General features: G+C 34.1%; 1 protein-coding gene across 2 annotated transcripts; it reads left to right on the top strand.

Moving 5' to 3' along the window:
- Positions 1-7922: 7922 nt before the first annotated feature.
- On the top strand, positions 7923-12545 carry LOC104109193 (uncharacterized). Of its 2 annotated transcripts, none has more exons than XM_009618421.4 (8): positions 7923-8066; positions 8273-8635; positions 9256-9341; positions 10797-10875; positions 10955-11014; positions 11197-11318; positions 11402-11473; positions 11788-12545. In XM_009618421.4, exons 2-8 carry the CDS (start codon positions 8273-8275, stop codon positions 11888-11890), a joined length of 885 nt encoding a protein of 294 aa, XP_009616716.1. In that variant the 5' UTR covers positions 7923-8066; the 3' UTR covers positions 11891-12545. The 2 variants fall into 2 exon arrangements, with proteins under 2 accessions (XP_009616716.1, XP_033515323.1); XM_033659432.2 differs by having other exon boundaries at positions 8012-8119.
- Positions 12546-15696: the final 3151 nt, after the last annotated feature.

The raw sequence follows: 15696 nt of genomic DNA, 5'->3' as shown, positions 1-15696 counted from the left end.
CTAGTCGTCCTCACTCAAATCTCGGTCCCAATCAGACATTATAGGAAAACCATCCATGATTCCTTTTCTTTCTTGCATATGCGGAGTTACTTACCATCTTTTGAACGCTACAAGTACTGGTTACTTGATTATTTATGGAAGCTAAGTCGTTGTATTCGTTTGATTCCGATTATGTATCATCTTCATGTTTCTGACTTGATACATTGACTATCAGACTCCTTGGCTTCGATTCAGCGAGATTTTGGCCATTTTTTGTTCCTCGTCTAAATTAGGGTTTACCCGTTTTCTCTCCTAAATTGATCTAAATCAATTTTGCATGCTTTCTTTCCTTATTTTGGATTTTTATTTACTGTGTTTCCTTGTTTATTCGTTTAATTTTGCTACTATATAAACCTCTCCCATTTCCCCTTTGAAACAAAGAGAGACCGGAATCGATATAATCTCACTAAAATTTGAAGCTTTGCTATGTTAATTCCTTAATTATCTTGTTTTCTGTTTTGTGTTGGCCGGCTAAAAGCCAAGGCCACTGAGAGTCTACTGTTCGAACTTTCTCTTGGCGCGAGCATTGCCCGGGGTTCTTTCGAAGCTCTTGGGAACTTTGACACATCGAGGTTTCTCAATTCTTGTGGATCTTTTGTTCTTTATTGTTGTCCGTTAACTGGTAAGCCACTTGACTTTTGCAATTTCATCCCCCTATGTGTCTTTGATTTACATGTGTTCTCACCTATGAAATCCACGGCCTAATATGTTTCTGGATTACTTTTGTGCACGATTCTGTTAATTCTACTTTGTTCTAAATCTCTTTAGCATTTAACTTCCTCCTAATGCTGCTAGTTCTGAGATTTCCTAAGTCTAACTTGGATAATATGACCCTCTTAAGCTCGTTTAGCCAGTGTATTGGTGCCTGAATGTTCCCTAAGTCATGCTTATTTGCTTTTTCCTTAATCTCTATAATGAATGCTTCACATTTGTGCTAGAACTTCCTGTGTTAATTATGACATGTTCCCCTGCTATTGTGTCACTCAACATGATCCTCATACCCCATTAGTGATTGACTGAGATCTTAACAGTTACCTCAACTTCTTTTCCCTGTCCTGTTTAAACCATTTTGTTTTATGGCATAACTTAGATCTTCTTTAGTTAATTAGTCTATTGTCTCAATCCTAGAATCCCTACATGTGCTATTTGGTATGAACTTGTTATCTCACACTGCTCTGAATCTCTGCAATGTTTGTCTTGCATGTACAATGTGTTTCAATTAAGACCATTCTCTATGATCTTGCTTCTATGCTAATATGTTCCCCAACATGTCTATGGTTCATCTGATATCATGTTCTTTCAGTGATTATTTGGCTTGTCATAATGTGCATCCCCCATCATGTCTAAATACTGATTAGCATAACACTAGGATGTATGTTTAGCATAATCTCTTAGGTTTTAACTTGTTTGTATTGTGCATCTGTGACTGCAAACTTGTTTATCCCCTGACCCTTCCCACATGTGGTTTTATCATAATGTGTGCTCCCTATCATGTATCAATGCAGTCCTGTTTCCTGATGAGAGTTAATATGTCTATCTTATGATAATAAGATGCATACTTAGCTTAATTTGGACCTTTTAGGTTTCAACTGGTTTAGTATAATGCATTTGTACATTATAATCTATGTATACACATGCAAACCTGTTTCTTCCCCAACTCTTTCAAATTGTGGATGTCTATGTGATACTTTGCTACGTATGGAAATCCTGCTAAACTTACTGGCCTTCTTGATTAGTTGCTCTGTATGCTCAACTTGGCTATGTATACTTTAGGTTATAAATGTACCTCAGTTATGTCCCTTAGCCATTGTCCACTCTCCCTTTTTGCTACTCATGCTATTCTGAATTCTCATTCTTAGCCGGCTGTAAGCAAAGGCTATCTAGGTTCTGTTGTCGACCTCCCTAGTGTGAGCACTGCTCGGGGTCCAATTGAGACTCTTGTGAACTCTGACACACTAGGGCTTGGTCCTTAGTCACTCCATCAACCTCCAAAACTGTTCCTACTATTTCATTTCCTCTGTCATGTACTATGTATCTGAATTTGGTTGTTTCAAGTGGCGCAACACTTGGCGCTGTGGTTAAGTAAATTGGTTTGGATTCTTCTATGGACCCTTGAGTCATGTATTGAATGCGACTCTCTGTTGAAGGCCTGGGTATGCTGTAGGAGATGTTGAAGGCCCAGGCAATGCTGGGTATTTATATGAGCCTAATGTGGGCCTGTTCACTGTTATGTGACATTGTTACTTTACTCATTATTGGGCCTGTTCACTGTTATGTGATATTGTTATTTTACTCATTATTGGGCCTGTAATAATCTTTGTATAAATAATTGGGGTTGATAGTAAAAAGGGAATGAGGTAGATTTTCATATTCATATGCGATGGATAGATAACATGCCTATAGGACTTAATGATGTGTTTTCTATATATGTCGTTCACTCTCTATGTACACTATTAGAAATCATGCCATTGGAGAAATCACACACTCACACAACTTGTATGCTATCAAAGCATAAGTGCTTTATTTATTCCCATATCTACTGCTATGTGTCGCTAGACAGCATGCCTATAGGAAATAAATGCTAATAATTATCCTTTAATTTGCATAACTGCACCATGTTCATTAGATATCATGCCTATAGGATTTTAATTATTTAATTCGCTATTTCACCTAAAAAAACATGCCTATAGGAGCTAAATGTAAAAAATTGGTTCCAATCGCCAATCTTTAGAAATTCTGCCTATAGGGTATTACTACTCGCTCTAAATTGATGATACTGGACTCTTCAAACGCTGTTTATTGCTTAGTCACACCACTATTAGAAAGCATGAGTAATTCTGAGCATTTTCAATAATTTGTATTGTCCTTTACTGTGTAAACCACTTAGAGATCATGCCTATAGGTTTTATTAACTTATAATATGTAATCTCAATAAACAACTTAGCAATATCAGATACTCTCAAACTGATAATTTAGAAATCATAGGTCTAAAGTGGCGCCCTACATCTGAAACTGCTTGCATATTTGGATCAGATCATATAGAAACCATGTCTATAGAGCTTAATGACTTCAATCTTCCTCAATTCTGAAACTGTCTAATGCCTAACGTAGAAATCTGTTTGCGTGCATTTGTTGTCTAATTGCAGAGGTTAACTTGAGCCTTTAACTGTCCTTAAGTGCAGTCCTATTTGTTTTGAGTGTCGCTTAGATTTATCATTTTGAGCAACCTAAGTAAAGTCCAGAACCATCCAAATAGAGGTCCAAATGCCTCATGTACCATAGGCATGGGACGGGGTAGTGCACGCATAAGGCACAATTTAGAATCAACTAGTGCGTTTAGGTAATAACTTAAAGATAGTAATCGGGTAGCAGGAGATGATAGTCTATGCCCGATGAATAATATGAGTAACACTCCATCTTGAGGGAGTTACGAAGTATTATTTATGTTACACGGGGTGATCCTTTAGGCTAAAAAACTTAGGACCCCCATCTTATTCCCCTTTTACATTTGAATCAAGTGTTTGTATTTCCTCAAAGCCTTTTAATAATAAAATTTCTCAAACTTCTGGCTTTATCTGCCTTTATTTATCCGACTAATTCATATAATTAAAGTTCAGCCAGCACCCACAGTTGTGGACCTCGAAAAGTGCCTAACACCTTCTCTTCGAGGTAATTTCGAGCCCTTACCCGATATCTGGTGATGCAAACTAGTCAAACCCGAGTCATATGCAAATAGGTGCCCTAACGCACCTTAACCATTAGGTGGCGACTCTCCTCTTTTAATACCCTCCGTTAAAAGAGTTGTCACATGTCGAAACCCGCATTCGAGAGAAAAATGGGGTGCGACACACAGCATCACCCTTCGTGCTTTAATCCTCACAATCTCTCAAGCAAATGATATTGTACGCAAATAAGGTACGGCAACACCCTCCGTACTTTTTACTCTTAATCACCAAGAAACAACACTAATCCAAAATAGCAAAACAAGGTGGGAAGTAATTCTACTTCAATCATAGTGTAATGATAACTCAACTAAACTTTCAAAGTCCCCACAACTTCAAAGTAAACAATAGATATGAAGGCGAACAACTAAATAAGTAATAATCTAACTACAACATGGAAAGCATAGTCATGGAAACAACATAATACAATAAAATAATTTTCACCTGCATGCTTTAACCCAATGACGACGTATATATACTCGTCACCTTACATATACGTCTTCCCCGCACATAATTCACATAACAAATAGACCAACAAGTCCTAATTCAAGTCAAGGTTAACCACGATACTTACCTCACTCCACAACCAAGTAAATAAACCAACCACGACCTTGCCTTTTGAACAAGCCTCCAAACCAACAAAATCTAACCAATTATCTATCAAACAATTCAAAATAAGTTTTAGAAACTACTTACGAAGGAAAAAGGTTCAATCTTTAATGAATTTATAAAAAGTCAACATAAGTCAACCTCGGGCCCGCTTGGTCAAAATTCGAGATTTGGACTAAAACCCGATTACCCATTCTCCCCCGAGGCCGGTTATGTGATTTATTTCGAAATGCGACCTCAATTTGAGGTCTAAATCTCAATTTTATAAAATTCCCAATTTCCACCCATATCCGTAATTTTTACCGTGAAAATCCTAGATTTGATGTTGAAAACACATGAAAAGTATTGGGTAATTGAAAGAAAATTGATTAAAGTTGTTTACCAATGAATTTGGGAAGAAAGATCTCTTGAAAAATTGCTTCTAGAGTGTTTAGGGTTAAGAAATGGTGTAAAATGAGCTAAGTCAAGATTTTCTCCTCTTTTATCCAGCTTCGGATGCCGCAATTGCAAGCACCGCAAATGCGAACTATGTCCCCAGCATGCTTTAGTCGCAATTGTGACAAAAACATCACAAATGCAATCAAAGGTTCGCATTTGCGAACCTGCCTAAGCTCCGTGCTCATTCGCAAGTACTACAATCGTAATGCGTACTAAACCTGACAAATGAGCTGGATTGGCCGATTTTATATATTAACTCTGTGATGATTTTAAGCCCACGAACCGGCCCATCAATTATTGAAGCGGGCATGGACTAATCAGGCCTGAAAGAAATGGGCAAATAGCCCCTTTTTACACCGCTAATAAAAAGGGCAAAATACTTTGCTAGCCAAAAAATATAATATATATATATATATATATATATATATATATATATATATATATATATATTATTAGCTTTTATTATTAGGAGCGGCTAAAAATATATATTTCTCAATAAAAATTAAGTACCATCTCAAAACTAATCAATATTTAGTCAAAGTTATTATTAAATACCCCATCAAAAACACGAAAAACTTTAAATCTTTTACAAGTAAGATTTCAGCAAATTCACTACAAATGAAACTCCAACACAATACGTAAAAGTTCAAACTTTCACAAGTAAAAGGCCAATGGAAAGTAATTTCTGTTTTTAATCATTTATTGTCCTTTTCCCCAATGTCTTCTTTACGTATTTAGTTTGCTTGGGTTGGGTGGGAGTATAAGATATGCTTGGAATCAAAGCCATAGTCGTCAATCTAAGGTTGTGAAATCCGTATTTTAGATAAGAGTGATGAGAGAGTGTTCAGGAATTTGGAAAAGAAAAGAGATTGAAGAATACATGATAAAAAGGTCTTTTGAATATTTTCTTTAACATTAAGTTTTTTACACTAAATTTAAAAAATTGGCTAAACTTTAAATAGAATGATATAAAATGGCCATCCATGCCATTTCTACTTGAAAGTTGACATAATAATACCATTCTAAATCAGAAGGAACAGGAAGAGATTTTTCCAATTTGAATATTACCCTTCCATTTCAAATAACCAAGCTAGTTAACAAGCCAAAGTTTTTAACAAAAATATTTATGGACTTGTTATCTAATTGAAAGGAATTAATTTCCATAGCTTATAACTAAGATTTCAGTTAAAATTATCTAAACTAATTTTTTTATTTTAATAACTAAGACATCATTTTAATTTTACTGAAATAAAATAAGGTTTTATGGGTTCGGCTGGGCCCGTGAGACCAGCCCAACCCAGCCCGCTACTTGGGTAGAGTTGAGCTAGAATTTTTTTAGCCCATTTAAAATTGAGGCTTATAAGTCCGGTCCAAATCAGCCCGTTGGCCCTTGAGGCTTGATCGAGGCTGGGCCTGAGCCGGCCCGTGGGCCAAAAATTAATTAAATTCAAATTAATTAACTATTAAATAATTAATATTTAATATTTAAAAAAGTAAAAACTAAAAAAACTATTAACTATAGTCCCCATTTCTCAACCCTAGATTGCTCATTTACTCTTCCATATCAACTACAATTTAGATCTCTCACATGTATATAATATGATAAAATTAATTTTTTTTTTCCTTAATTAATAACGAACTCGAAAAGTTTAAGGTGGCCAATAATAATCTTTTTTCAAAAGAAAAAATTATTTTAAGTGGCCAATGATCAGTTTGGATTACTTTAATATATTATTAATATTTAAACTGCTCTTCAGTATAGAAAAAAGATCAATTTTAAATACAAAAAAAAAAATTGACCACTAGCAAATTTCAAAAATTTTAAAAATTTTATGGACTATAATGATGAAATCAACAAATGATGTTAATCCTAAATTAAAAAATCTCGGTATATAAATTTATTGAAGCAATCCCTGAATATGAGGAAAATGAAAGAAAAGTATTAAGAAAATATTCATGTAACTTTAAAAAAGAAGAGTTAGAGATATAGAGAATTTGCATTTCAATTACGAGATTCCTCGTCAAATATCAAGTTTTTTGTACGCTATAAACAAATAGAAGTTGTTTACATGATTAATCGACTATGTCACGAAAAAATATTTAAGGATTTAAAGAAATTTTTTTTCTTAAAAAAAATTGAAGGGATGGCCCGCCCTATCCCGCGGCCTTCTTAGGGTTGGGTTGGGCTTGTAATTTTAAGGCCCATTCATATGACGGGCCGACCCATCCTAGCACACTAAATTAAAAAGCCCACGAGTCTTTGGGCTGGGCTAGACTAGCCCGTTTGACAGCTCTAATAGAAATCAAAATCAAAGATGGACTAAAAAAATGATTGAAAAAAGATTTATTATTCTGTTGCAATGTTTGTTCATACTAGTTAATTGAATTGTTAGCGTGTTAAATTTAATTTGTAAATTGAGCTTATAAGTATGACACACAATTAGAGGTCGTTTGGTACGATGGATACACAAAAATAATTATGGGTGAAAAATTAATACTGCTTTATCCCTTGTTTGGTTATTAATCATGGGATACATTATCCCATGATTAAAAATAGTATCGAGATAACTTATACCTTCTAGATGATGGAATAATAATCCTAGGATAAGTTATCCCAGGATAAAACAGTAAAATTAACAATTCTAGGATTAATACAACATATCAAACAGTTAATAAGAAATAATACTAGAATAACTAATTCCAACATAATTAATCCTTAACTAATCCTAACATAACTTGTCTTCAAACCAAACGACCCCATAGAGTATACTTTTGACATTAATATTTGATTTTATCCCTTAAATTATCCTTTATAGAATTATAAATACAAGTATTTTGGTATGAAATATTTTAGAAAGAAAAACATTTGGGATTTTAATATAATATAGCCGCCCCCAAATAATATTCGATAAATGTATAATCTTTAAATATTAAATGTATAATATATATATATATATATATATATATATATATATATATATATATATATATATATTTTTTTTTTTTTTTATATATTTGGCTTACGCCTGTAATTATTTTTGACGGACCGTCAAAATATGCTAAAAGCCCAAGAATATTTTGGACCACTTGATCAGAAGGAACTTGGCCCAAGCCCAACTACCTTCTACTAGCCGGACGAAAAACAAAGGAATCGGCAAATTCCAGGCTATGTTCTAGTCCAACCTCTGCGCTAGTTTGCTCCTCCTATCTCTTTCTGCAGCGAGCTCTTCGGCTTCTTTTTCCCTTACGCATCAAAGTGTATGTTTCTGCTTTTTCTCTCCGTACCTAATTTACTTCCTGTATATTACTAGGTAGGCCAAAACCCTTATCCTTTTTGCGATGATTTTTAGTGGTAATAACTAATTTTAGTTAATATGTGTTCTTATTTGTTGTATATACATTCATAAGTTAATATGTTCTTACTTTTTATTTTTAGCTGTTTATAATCAAAATTCTGTTTGTAGATGTTTATGTTGCAGCACAGTGCATATTTTTTCCAACTACCTCGGACTTCACATAGCAAAGTTTTTTCACCCCAGTTTAGTCACTGCGACTCATTTCTAATTTTTCATCCCAAGCAAAGTTCATGTATGAGGACGCTAATGAACTGCCAAAGGGAAAAAACTTTGCTGACCACATTTGAAGAAAACAACGATGATGGCGATTATATTGATGTGGAAATGGAGGAGGGGGAGGAGGAGGCGGAGGGATTTTCTCGTAGTAGAGGGTTTAGAGGTAGAGAAGATGAGAAGAATTATGACAAAGATCCTGAGCTTGCTGAGATTCTTGGCAGCTGTCTTGATGATCCGGTTAAAGCTCAGTCAAGGGTCAGTTTTTTTGCTGGCTCATATGCTTTGTGAATTAATTTGTGGTTCTTTGTTTTTGTTTCCTTTGTCTTTGGTACAAATCATCTTAATTATTGCCGATCATAAGGTTTGAGGTTCAAATCCATTGAATCTCAGCAGAGACAATAAAGCACTAGGCGATTTCTTCTCATCTGCCCAGGCCTTGGTGGGCAGAGTTATCTGGTATCTGTGCTGGTGGGAGGTAGCAGACACCCAGTAAAATAGTGAGATGCGTGCAAGCTGGACCGAATACTATCATCATAAAAAATTAAAAAGATTGCCCGATTGTTTCTTCCTAATAATTTTGTATTCAATTAGTTAATTTCTCTTGAAAGGAAGTGCAAACTAATTTAATTATTTTGATATAGTTATGCAGGTTATGGTTTTTGTTACACTTGTCTTCTGTATTTCATGTTTGTGGCTTTTTTCAATTGGGTATGAGTTAGAATTGAAATTTTTTGTTGGTTTGAACATCTGTGTCAGAGGTAGATTGGACATCAATGAAGTGAAACAAATGTCTACTTGTCTAGTTGCTCGTAGTTTGCTCTGTCTACTTCTAATTTAATATTTTTGCTAATTAACTGTATTTACTTTGTTATCAGATGGAGGAGAGATTGAGAAAGAAAAGGAATAAAATAGTACATACGAAGACAGGTTCAGCAACACCCATGAATGTGACATTCAACAAGTAAGTTTAGACTCATGCACGAGAGTAGACTAACCATGTTGAGAAAACATATTACTTGATGAATCTAACAATCATTAATTGCATCCTTTTGGTATGTCTGATAGAATTAGCAATATTACCTTTCTCACTGAGTTCCACTCTAAAGCTAAACAAATCCGTGAGATTTCCTTGTTCTTCATACAATTGCTTTTTAATTCCATTGACTGGGGTTTTATTTTATCTACTAACCTCAAGTTGGTGAAACACGTATGCTGATGCATCTAGTCTAGCATGGACCCGCTCATCAGGATTGGGCATGAGCGGATTCACACTGAATAAAAATTAAACATAAATGAAACAACTGATACTAATATATAATCTTAGTTTTTGACTTTGGGGGAATTAGTTGATGAATTAGTTGTTGTTGTTCTTACTACCTTTAGTAGTTATTATATATGTCATGCTTCTTGGATTATTTACAAGTGGTATTCTGCTTGTTGTTGCACCAGGTGCTAAAGCATGCGTGTTTTGTATCCGTTGAGCAAAAACGGGTTGTAATTGTTATCTGAAGACATATCTTGAATAGTTTCATAATCTATATATATTGTCAGAACACATTAATGTCTGCAAAGGACATATTTGATCATTTTATAGGTCACAATGTACATAACAAGAAATAATCCAAATAACAAGAAAGTACCAAAATTATATTCATCTTTGCCTTTTGTATAATACTTTTTCTTTATAACCGCGGTGTCGGGGCCAACTTGCACGCACCTCGACTAATTCCAGGGGTACCTCCCACCAGCGCAAGTATCGAGTAATTCAGTAAATTTGATATTAGCCCTTCACTCGATCTCGATGTGCGTGACTTTCTTTAGAACTGCTGTCAGTTCCATTCCAATTAAATTGTCAGAGAAGGATTTCTAGTTCAACAATAGATGGCTATAGACTAGAACACCCCATTGCTAATATAACCCTGAAATGCCTAATATTAAAAGTTTTGTTAGGAAGGATAAAAGAAGTGCCTGTTTGAGAGAAATCAAAAGTCGTCTTTTCTTTTTATTCAACTCCTTTCCCTCTTGACTTGTATGCTTGATTATATTTAGAAGGATAGGGGATTGAACCTTTTCTTGAGTGAAAATGCTCGATGCTTTCTCTGTTTTTGGGCGAATATGCCTGGTGATGACTTACCCCGCAACGAGCACAACTTCTTCTTCTGGATTCCACCTTTCTCTGAAGCACCTTTATGTCAGCAATTGAACAGAAAGTGTTAGTTTTAGCGTAGTAGTACAATTCTAGTCCTTTGGTTGTATCTCATTACAGTTACATTTTCCGACAATCTTGACTGAAGGATAATTATCTGACAAATATTCTGCATGCAATTGAAAGAGTGCCTTGCTAGATCTGAGATTTTCTGGCAGATCCTTTCAGGAGTGATTTTTTCATAACAAATTTTGCTTACTTCTGATTCAGATTTGATTTTACAAACTCCTACATATGGTTTGAGTTCTACAATGCCCCGTTGGAGAAGGATATCTCCTTGATTTGTGATGTAAGTAATTTATGCTTCATGATTCTTGATACATTTGCTTATGTATTTTATGGACTTAGTTTTCATAACTTTGTTGCAGACAATTCGTTCATGGCACATTGTTGGACGTCTTGGTGGATGCAATTCGCTGAATATGCAAGTAAGTTCCGCAAATTATGTACTTTTAATGTGCTTATTTTAGAGGTTGGAAACGAAAAGAAATAATCTATCAATCTAAAATGGTAGTAATATGTTTACTTGATGAAGCTCAAACAATAGCCTTTCACAGGGTCAGAGGTGTCTTATATTTTAGGCTCAACCAACTAAGTTTCTTCATGGCAGTTATCACAATCTCCTTTGGACAAAAGGCCAAGTTATGATGCTGTTCAGGGGGCAAATGTAAATCCTACTACGTTCTATAACATTGGGGATCTTGAGATTCAAGATAACTTGGCTCGCATATGGTAAAGGTTATTTTGTTGAATTAGTTATCCTTAGATATGAAATGGTGCTTGTTGCTTACAAATTGACTTTTTTCTTATGATAGGGTGGACATTGGGACAAGTGAGCATTTACTGTTGGATGTACTGATTAATGCTTTGACACAGATAAGCTCCGAGTAAGCTTCAGTTCCTTCTTCATTCTGAAGTAGACTCTCTATTTGGTTTCTCTTTCTCCCAACATGCAAACAATTTTTAGATCAAGATGAGTATGCCTGGAACCTAAATCCTAGCCTCTGCAGACCATTATTGGCAAACGCCACCTTCTTTTTCATCTCAATTAAATGTGTTAGTCGCAAAGCATCACATTAAATAGGATTTCTAAGTTGTACTTTTCAGGCAGAATGTTTTTGTTGTATTCTTGCCGTTTGTTTTCCACATGTTACTAGCAGTTTGCAGCCATGGACTCACCCCGGTAATATCTTCTGAACAGCTACGTTGGTATCAAGCAATTAGTATTTGGTGAATCTGAATTTGAGAACTGGAGGGAGAACTTGACATCGGAGGATGCCGGTTACAGTGTTCACACGATATAGATGACTGTTGACTCTGAAAGCTCCTTGTTAGAAGGTAAAGAAAGGCTGTAAGCTATTTGGCAGCACAAAAACAACTACAGAGAGCAGGCTTTTACCACTCAGGCTTCCAAGCTGCTAATACTGGTGCTATTCGAGGATTTTCCGTCAGAAGCATTTCAACTTCTTGATGAAGCATCTAGTTTTGACTTCCAAAAATGCAGTTGGGCTCACCGCATCTTTACTTCTTGGAGATGAACTTAGTAGCCCTACGGTCCTCATATTGATTAGGTACCTGTAGCCATGCTGGTGTGAGGGACAACAGAAGTATAGAAAGCTGCAAGTTTCCTCTTGACTGGTTTCCCTTAGATTTTGACTACAACTTCGTGTAAGCAACAGAGTTGTATCAAAGCAATATCTTCCACACCTATCGATTGGATACCATTATAACAAACCTCACTCGTCATCAACTGTAAGTTGAAACAAAAAATTAGTTTCATCTTCATGCGTAGAGCAGGAACTAATTCTCAAATTAGAGGTTGAAAACCACATCATACAATGTGGAAGTGTCGTCAGATTGTACTATGAGAAACTGCTTTTAAGGTATTGCTCGCTACGTTTGATAGACTTCTAAACTAAGAAACATATAAGTTTCATCTATCAAATGCTATTACAGGTGCGAAGGTGTAAGCTTCGATCAACCAAATGCAGAATTTTTTTTGACCACTTTGTTATCAATCTGCATGATACCTGGAATTTATCAAGGTGAACTCAATTACTGCAAAATGACAAACAATATCCTTAGGTCCATTTTCTGCATGTCATGGCATTATCTAGTCATTTTGTCTAAACTAGATCTGGTATTTCACTAAATAGGTCCACATAAAATTAATCAATTGTCGTCATTCATTTTACACGTGTTAAAGTGAAATTTCATAATTGATAAATTGTTCTTTTTGCCTTTCTTATTTAATCAATAAAATAAATCAATCAACTATACTTTAATCGCTCTTAAAACAAGTGTAAACGTTAGGGTCTAGCAGAATCCAAAATATAACTGGCGTTACTTTTTTGGAATCTCAGGTAAATATTCCAAATAAGTTTTAACTTATCAATCTCTAACTATTAATCAAAACTAGCCAAGCACATATAAAAATTGAAAAATCAAATAAATAATGTTCTTTCTCTCCAAGAATCACAAGCAAAGATCTCCTTCCATATTTTTAAGCGTGATCAACAACATTAGATGCAAGGCGATATATATATATATATATATAAGATTTCTAAAATCTAAGCAAAAAATGACATTTTTCAATGGGTATGGTTGAAATTCACTGAAAACATATAGACGATTCAATATACAAATTTTGAGTAAGATTGAAGGTGATTTGGTATCAAAATTCATAGTTAAAATCGAGTTCAAAAAATTCTTCTGCGACACATGTATCACACACACATGTATACACGGATATACATGTGATACACATTTGATACATATATGATACATATGTGATACACAAATTATTTTTTTCATGTTTCATCTTCTACTTCGAATTTTCAATTCAAACCACCTCAAAAACTCTGTCAAATCATCTCAAAATTGAGATTCAAACTCCTTAAGATGTACCCAATCTATTCTAGTAACACTTTCAAAAAAAAGAAGCAAAAATGTAACCTTTTTTGGCTACAAATAGCTAATTAGCTAATATTATTAATATTTAATGAATTGGCCAAATTTTGTAATAAGTTACTTATAAATGGACATAGTTGATAGTTTTCTGGGTGGTGTATTATTTGAAAGTTGAACTTTTATTGTAAAGATATTATAAATATTTTTTGAGATAGTTTTAAAAAGGGAAAAGGACCAAATACACCTTCTACTTTCATATATTGTCTGCATTTAACCTTTGTTATACTATCGGACCAAATTTACCCCTACCGTTATACTATCGGACCAAATATACCCCTACAATCAGCAAACTTTTAAAAATACCCCTTGATTTGTTAAGTAATCCAAAATCTTCCAAATTTCTTTTATTTAAATCATTTGTTGTTCTTCTTGGTCCACTATTTTCAGAAATTACTATTGATGTACTAAACTATACAAATTATTCATGGAAATTTTTAATTACCAATGCACCCACTTCTCTTCTTGTGATAATGTGTTTGGAATTGGTTTAAAATTTATTTATTTATTAACCATATACACACCGTATAATTCAGTGAGTCTAAATATTATGTATTATATGCAATTTGCTCATCATGTATGTGCATGTATATTTGAATATATTTTGTTATTGTCTGGTTAGTGTAAAGTTCGATTAACTAACTTAAGAGAACACAATGCGTAAGCATTCGATTAAAGCAAAGTTGAATTCGACAATGTAAAGTTTTTAAGGAACTTTAATTTTTCACTAATACTTGCAAAGTCTCTATACCTTTGGGCAACAAATTCATTAAAGTTGGAGTGTTGTAAATACTTTTAGAATTTAGACAAGCTACCTAATTAAGATTCTTCAATTTACTATATTTTGTTTACAAACCGTTGTATTAATTTTAATATTTCTTTCTCTTACTTTTTCCCTCATTAAAAAAGCAGGTAAATGCCAATTATTTCGAAAATAATGGATTAAGAAGAAGAATAACTGATTTAATTTAAATGACTTGGGAGATTCTGGGTCACATGACGGACTGAAGAGTAATTTTTAAAAGTTTGTTGATGGTATGGGTAAATTTAGCCAGATAGTATAACGGTAGAAGTAAATTTGGTCGAATAATATAACGGAAGTTAAATGCAGACAATATCCTAAAGTAAAGAGAGATATTTGGCCCTTCTACCATATATTTTTTCTATTTTGATACACATTTAGGAGCTCAAAATCAATTCGGAATTGCACAATTGCGCTCAGGTACTGCATCCACCCAAATACCTAGACACCCAGAGATGAGGAATGCGTGGTAATCAGCGAGATGTTTCGGGGAATTGAAATTAAGTATAGATCCAGAGATTTTCGAATAGTGCAACCTTTCAAATTGTGTTGCGAGGCGAAATAGCTCGAATGCTATATCCTAGATGGAGAAAGTTCAGTAGTCATAGTCCATAAGTATCACTAACTTAAGCTCTGACCCGAGTAGTATAGGGCATCGTAAAATCATGTGCGAATCAGCAAGGACCATCTTGCAAGCTTAAATATTCTTGGGTGGCATCTCGCTGTCTTTGTTGTGACATGTACGTACTATTGTTGCATTTCAAATCTTGGTCCTTGTTTTTATTTTTATTTTTAAACAAAGAACGATACTTATTATTGTCAAATGAAAGATGGTGGTTAAAGAATTCGTGGAAACTTGACACTAACATGCCCTGGAGTAAAGGGGAGATGTATCTTCCAAAAATAGTACTGTACCGATAAAGACAGGAAGGAGATGTCCTGACTAGGAGTGTTAGTAAAAAATTGAAAAATCGAACCAGACAAAAAAAATGATACTTTTTAGATTTGGTTTGTTTTTGTTTTGAATTTTAAAAATCGATCAAATTTGATTTGGTTTTAATTTTAATAAAAAATAACTGAAAAGTTCGAACCAAACCGACTATAAAAGTAGCTATTTAAATTTATTATTACACATATATATATATGTATATTTTTATATAAAATTTCTAAAATTTTATGGTACATACTAGTCATTTATATTTTTTGTCTAGTTTTTTGCTATTATAATAATCTAATTTTTTGCCTTTACATTCTAGTTTGATTGTTAGTTTTCTTTTGCTAAGTACAAGAATTTATTTCATGTTAAAAATAGTCAATTTTTAATTGAGTACCTTAATTATT

Source organism: Nicotiana tomentosiformis, chromosome 3, assembly GCF_000390325.3.
Source record: "Nicotiana tomentosiformis chromosome 3, ASM39032v3, whole genome shotgun sequence".
Lineage (NCBI taxonomy): Eukaryota > Viridiplantae > Streptophyta > Magnoliopsida > Solanales > Solanaceae > Nicotiana > Nicotiana tomentosiformis.
The sequence above is the reverse complement of the archived record's forward strand: the minus strand, read 5'-3'. Positions and strand labels throughout refer to the sequence as shown.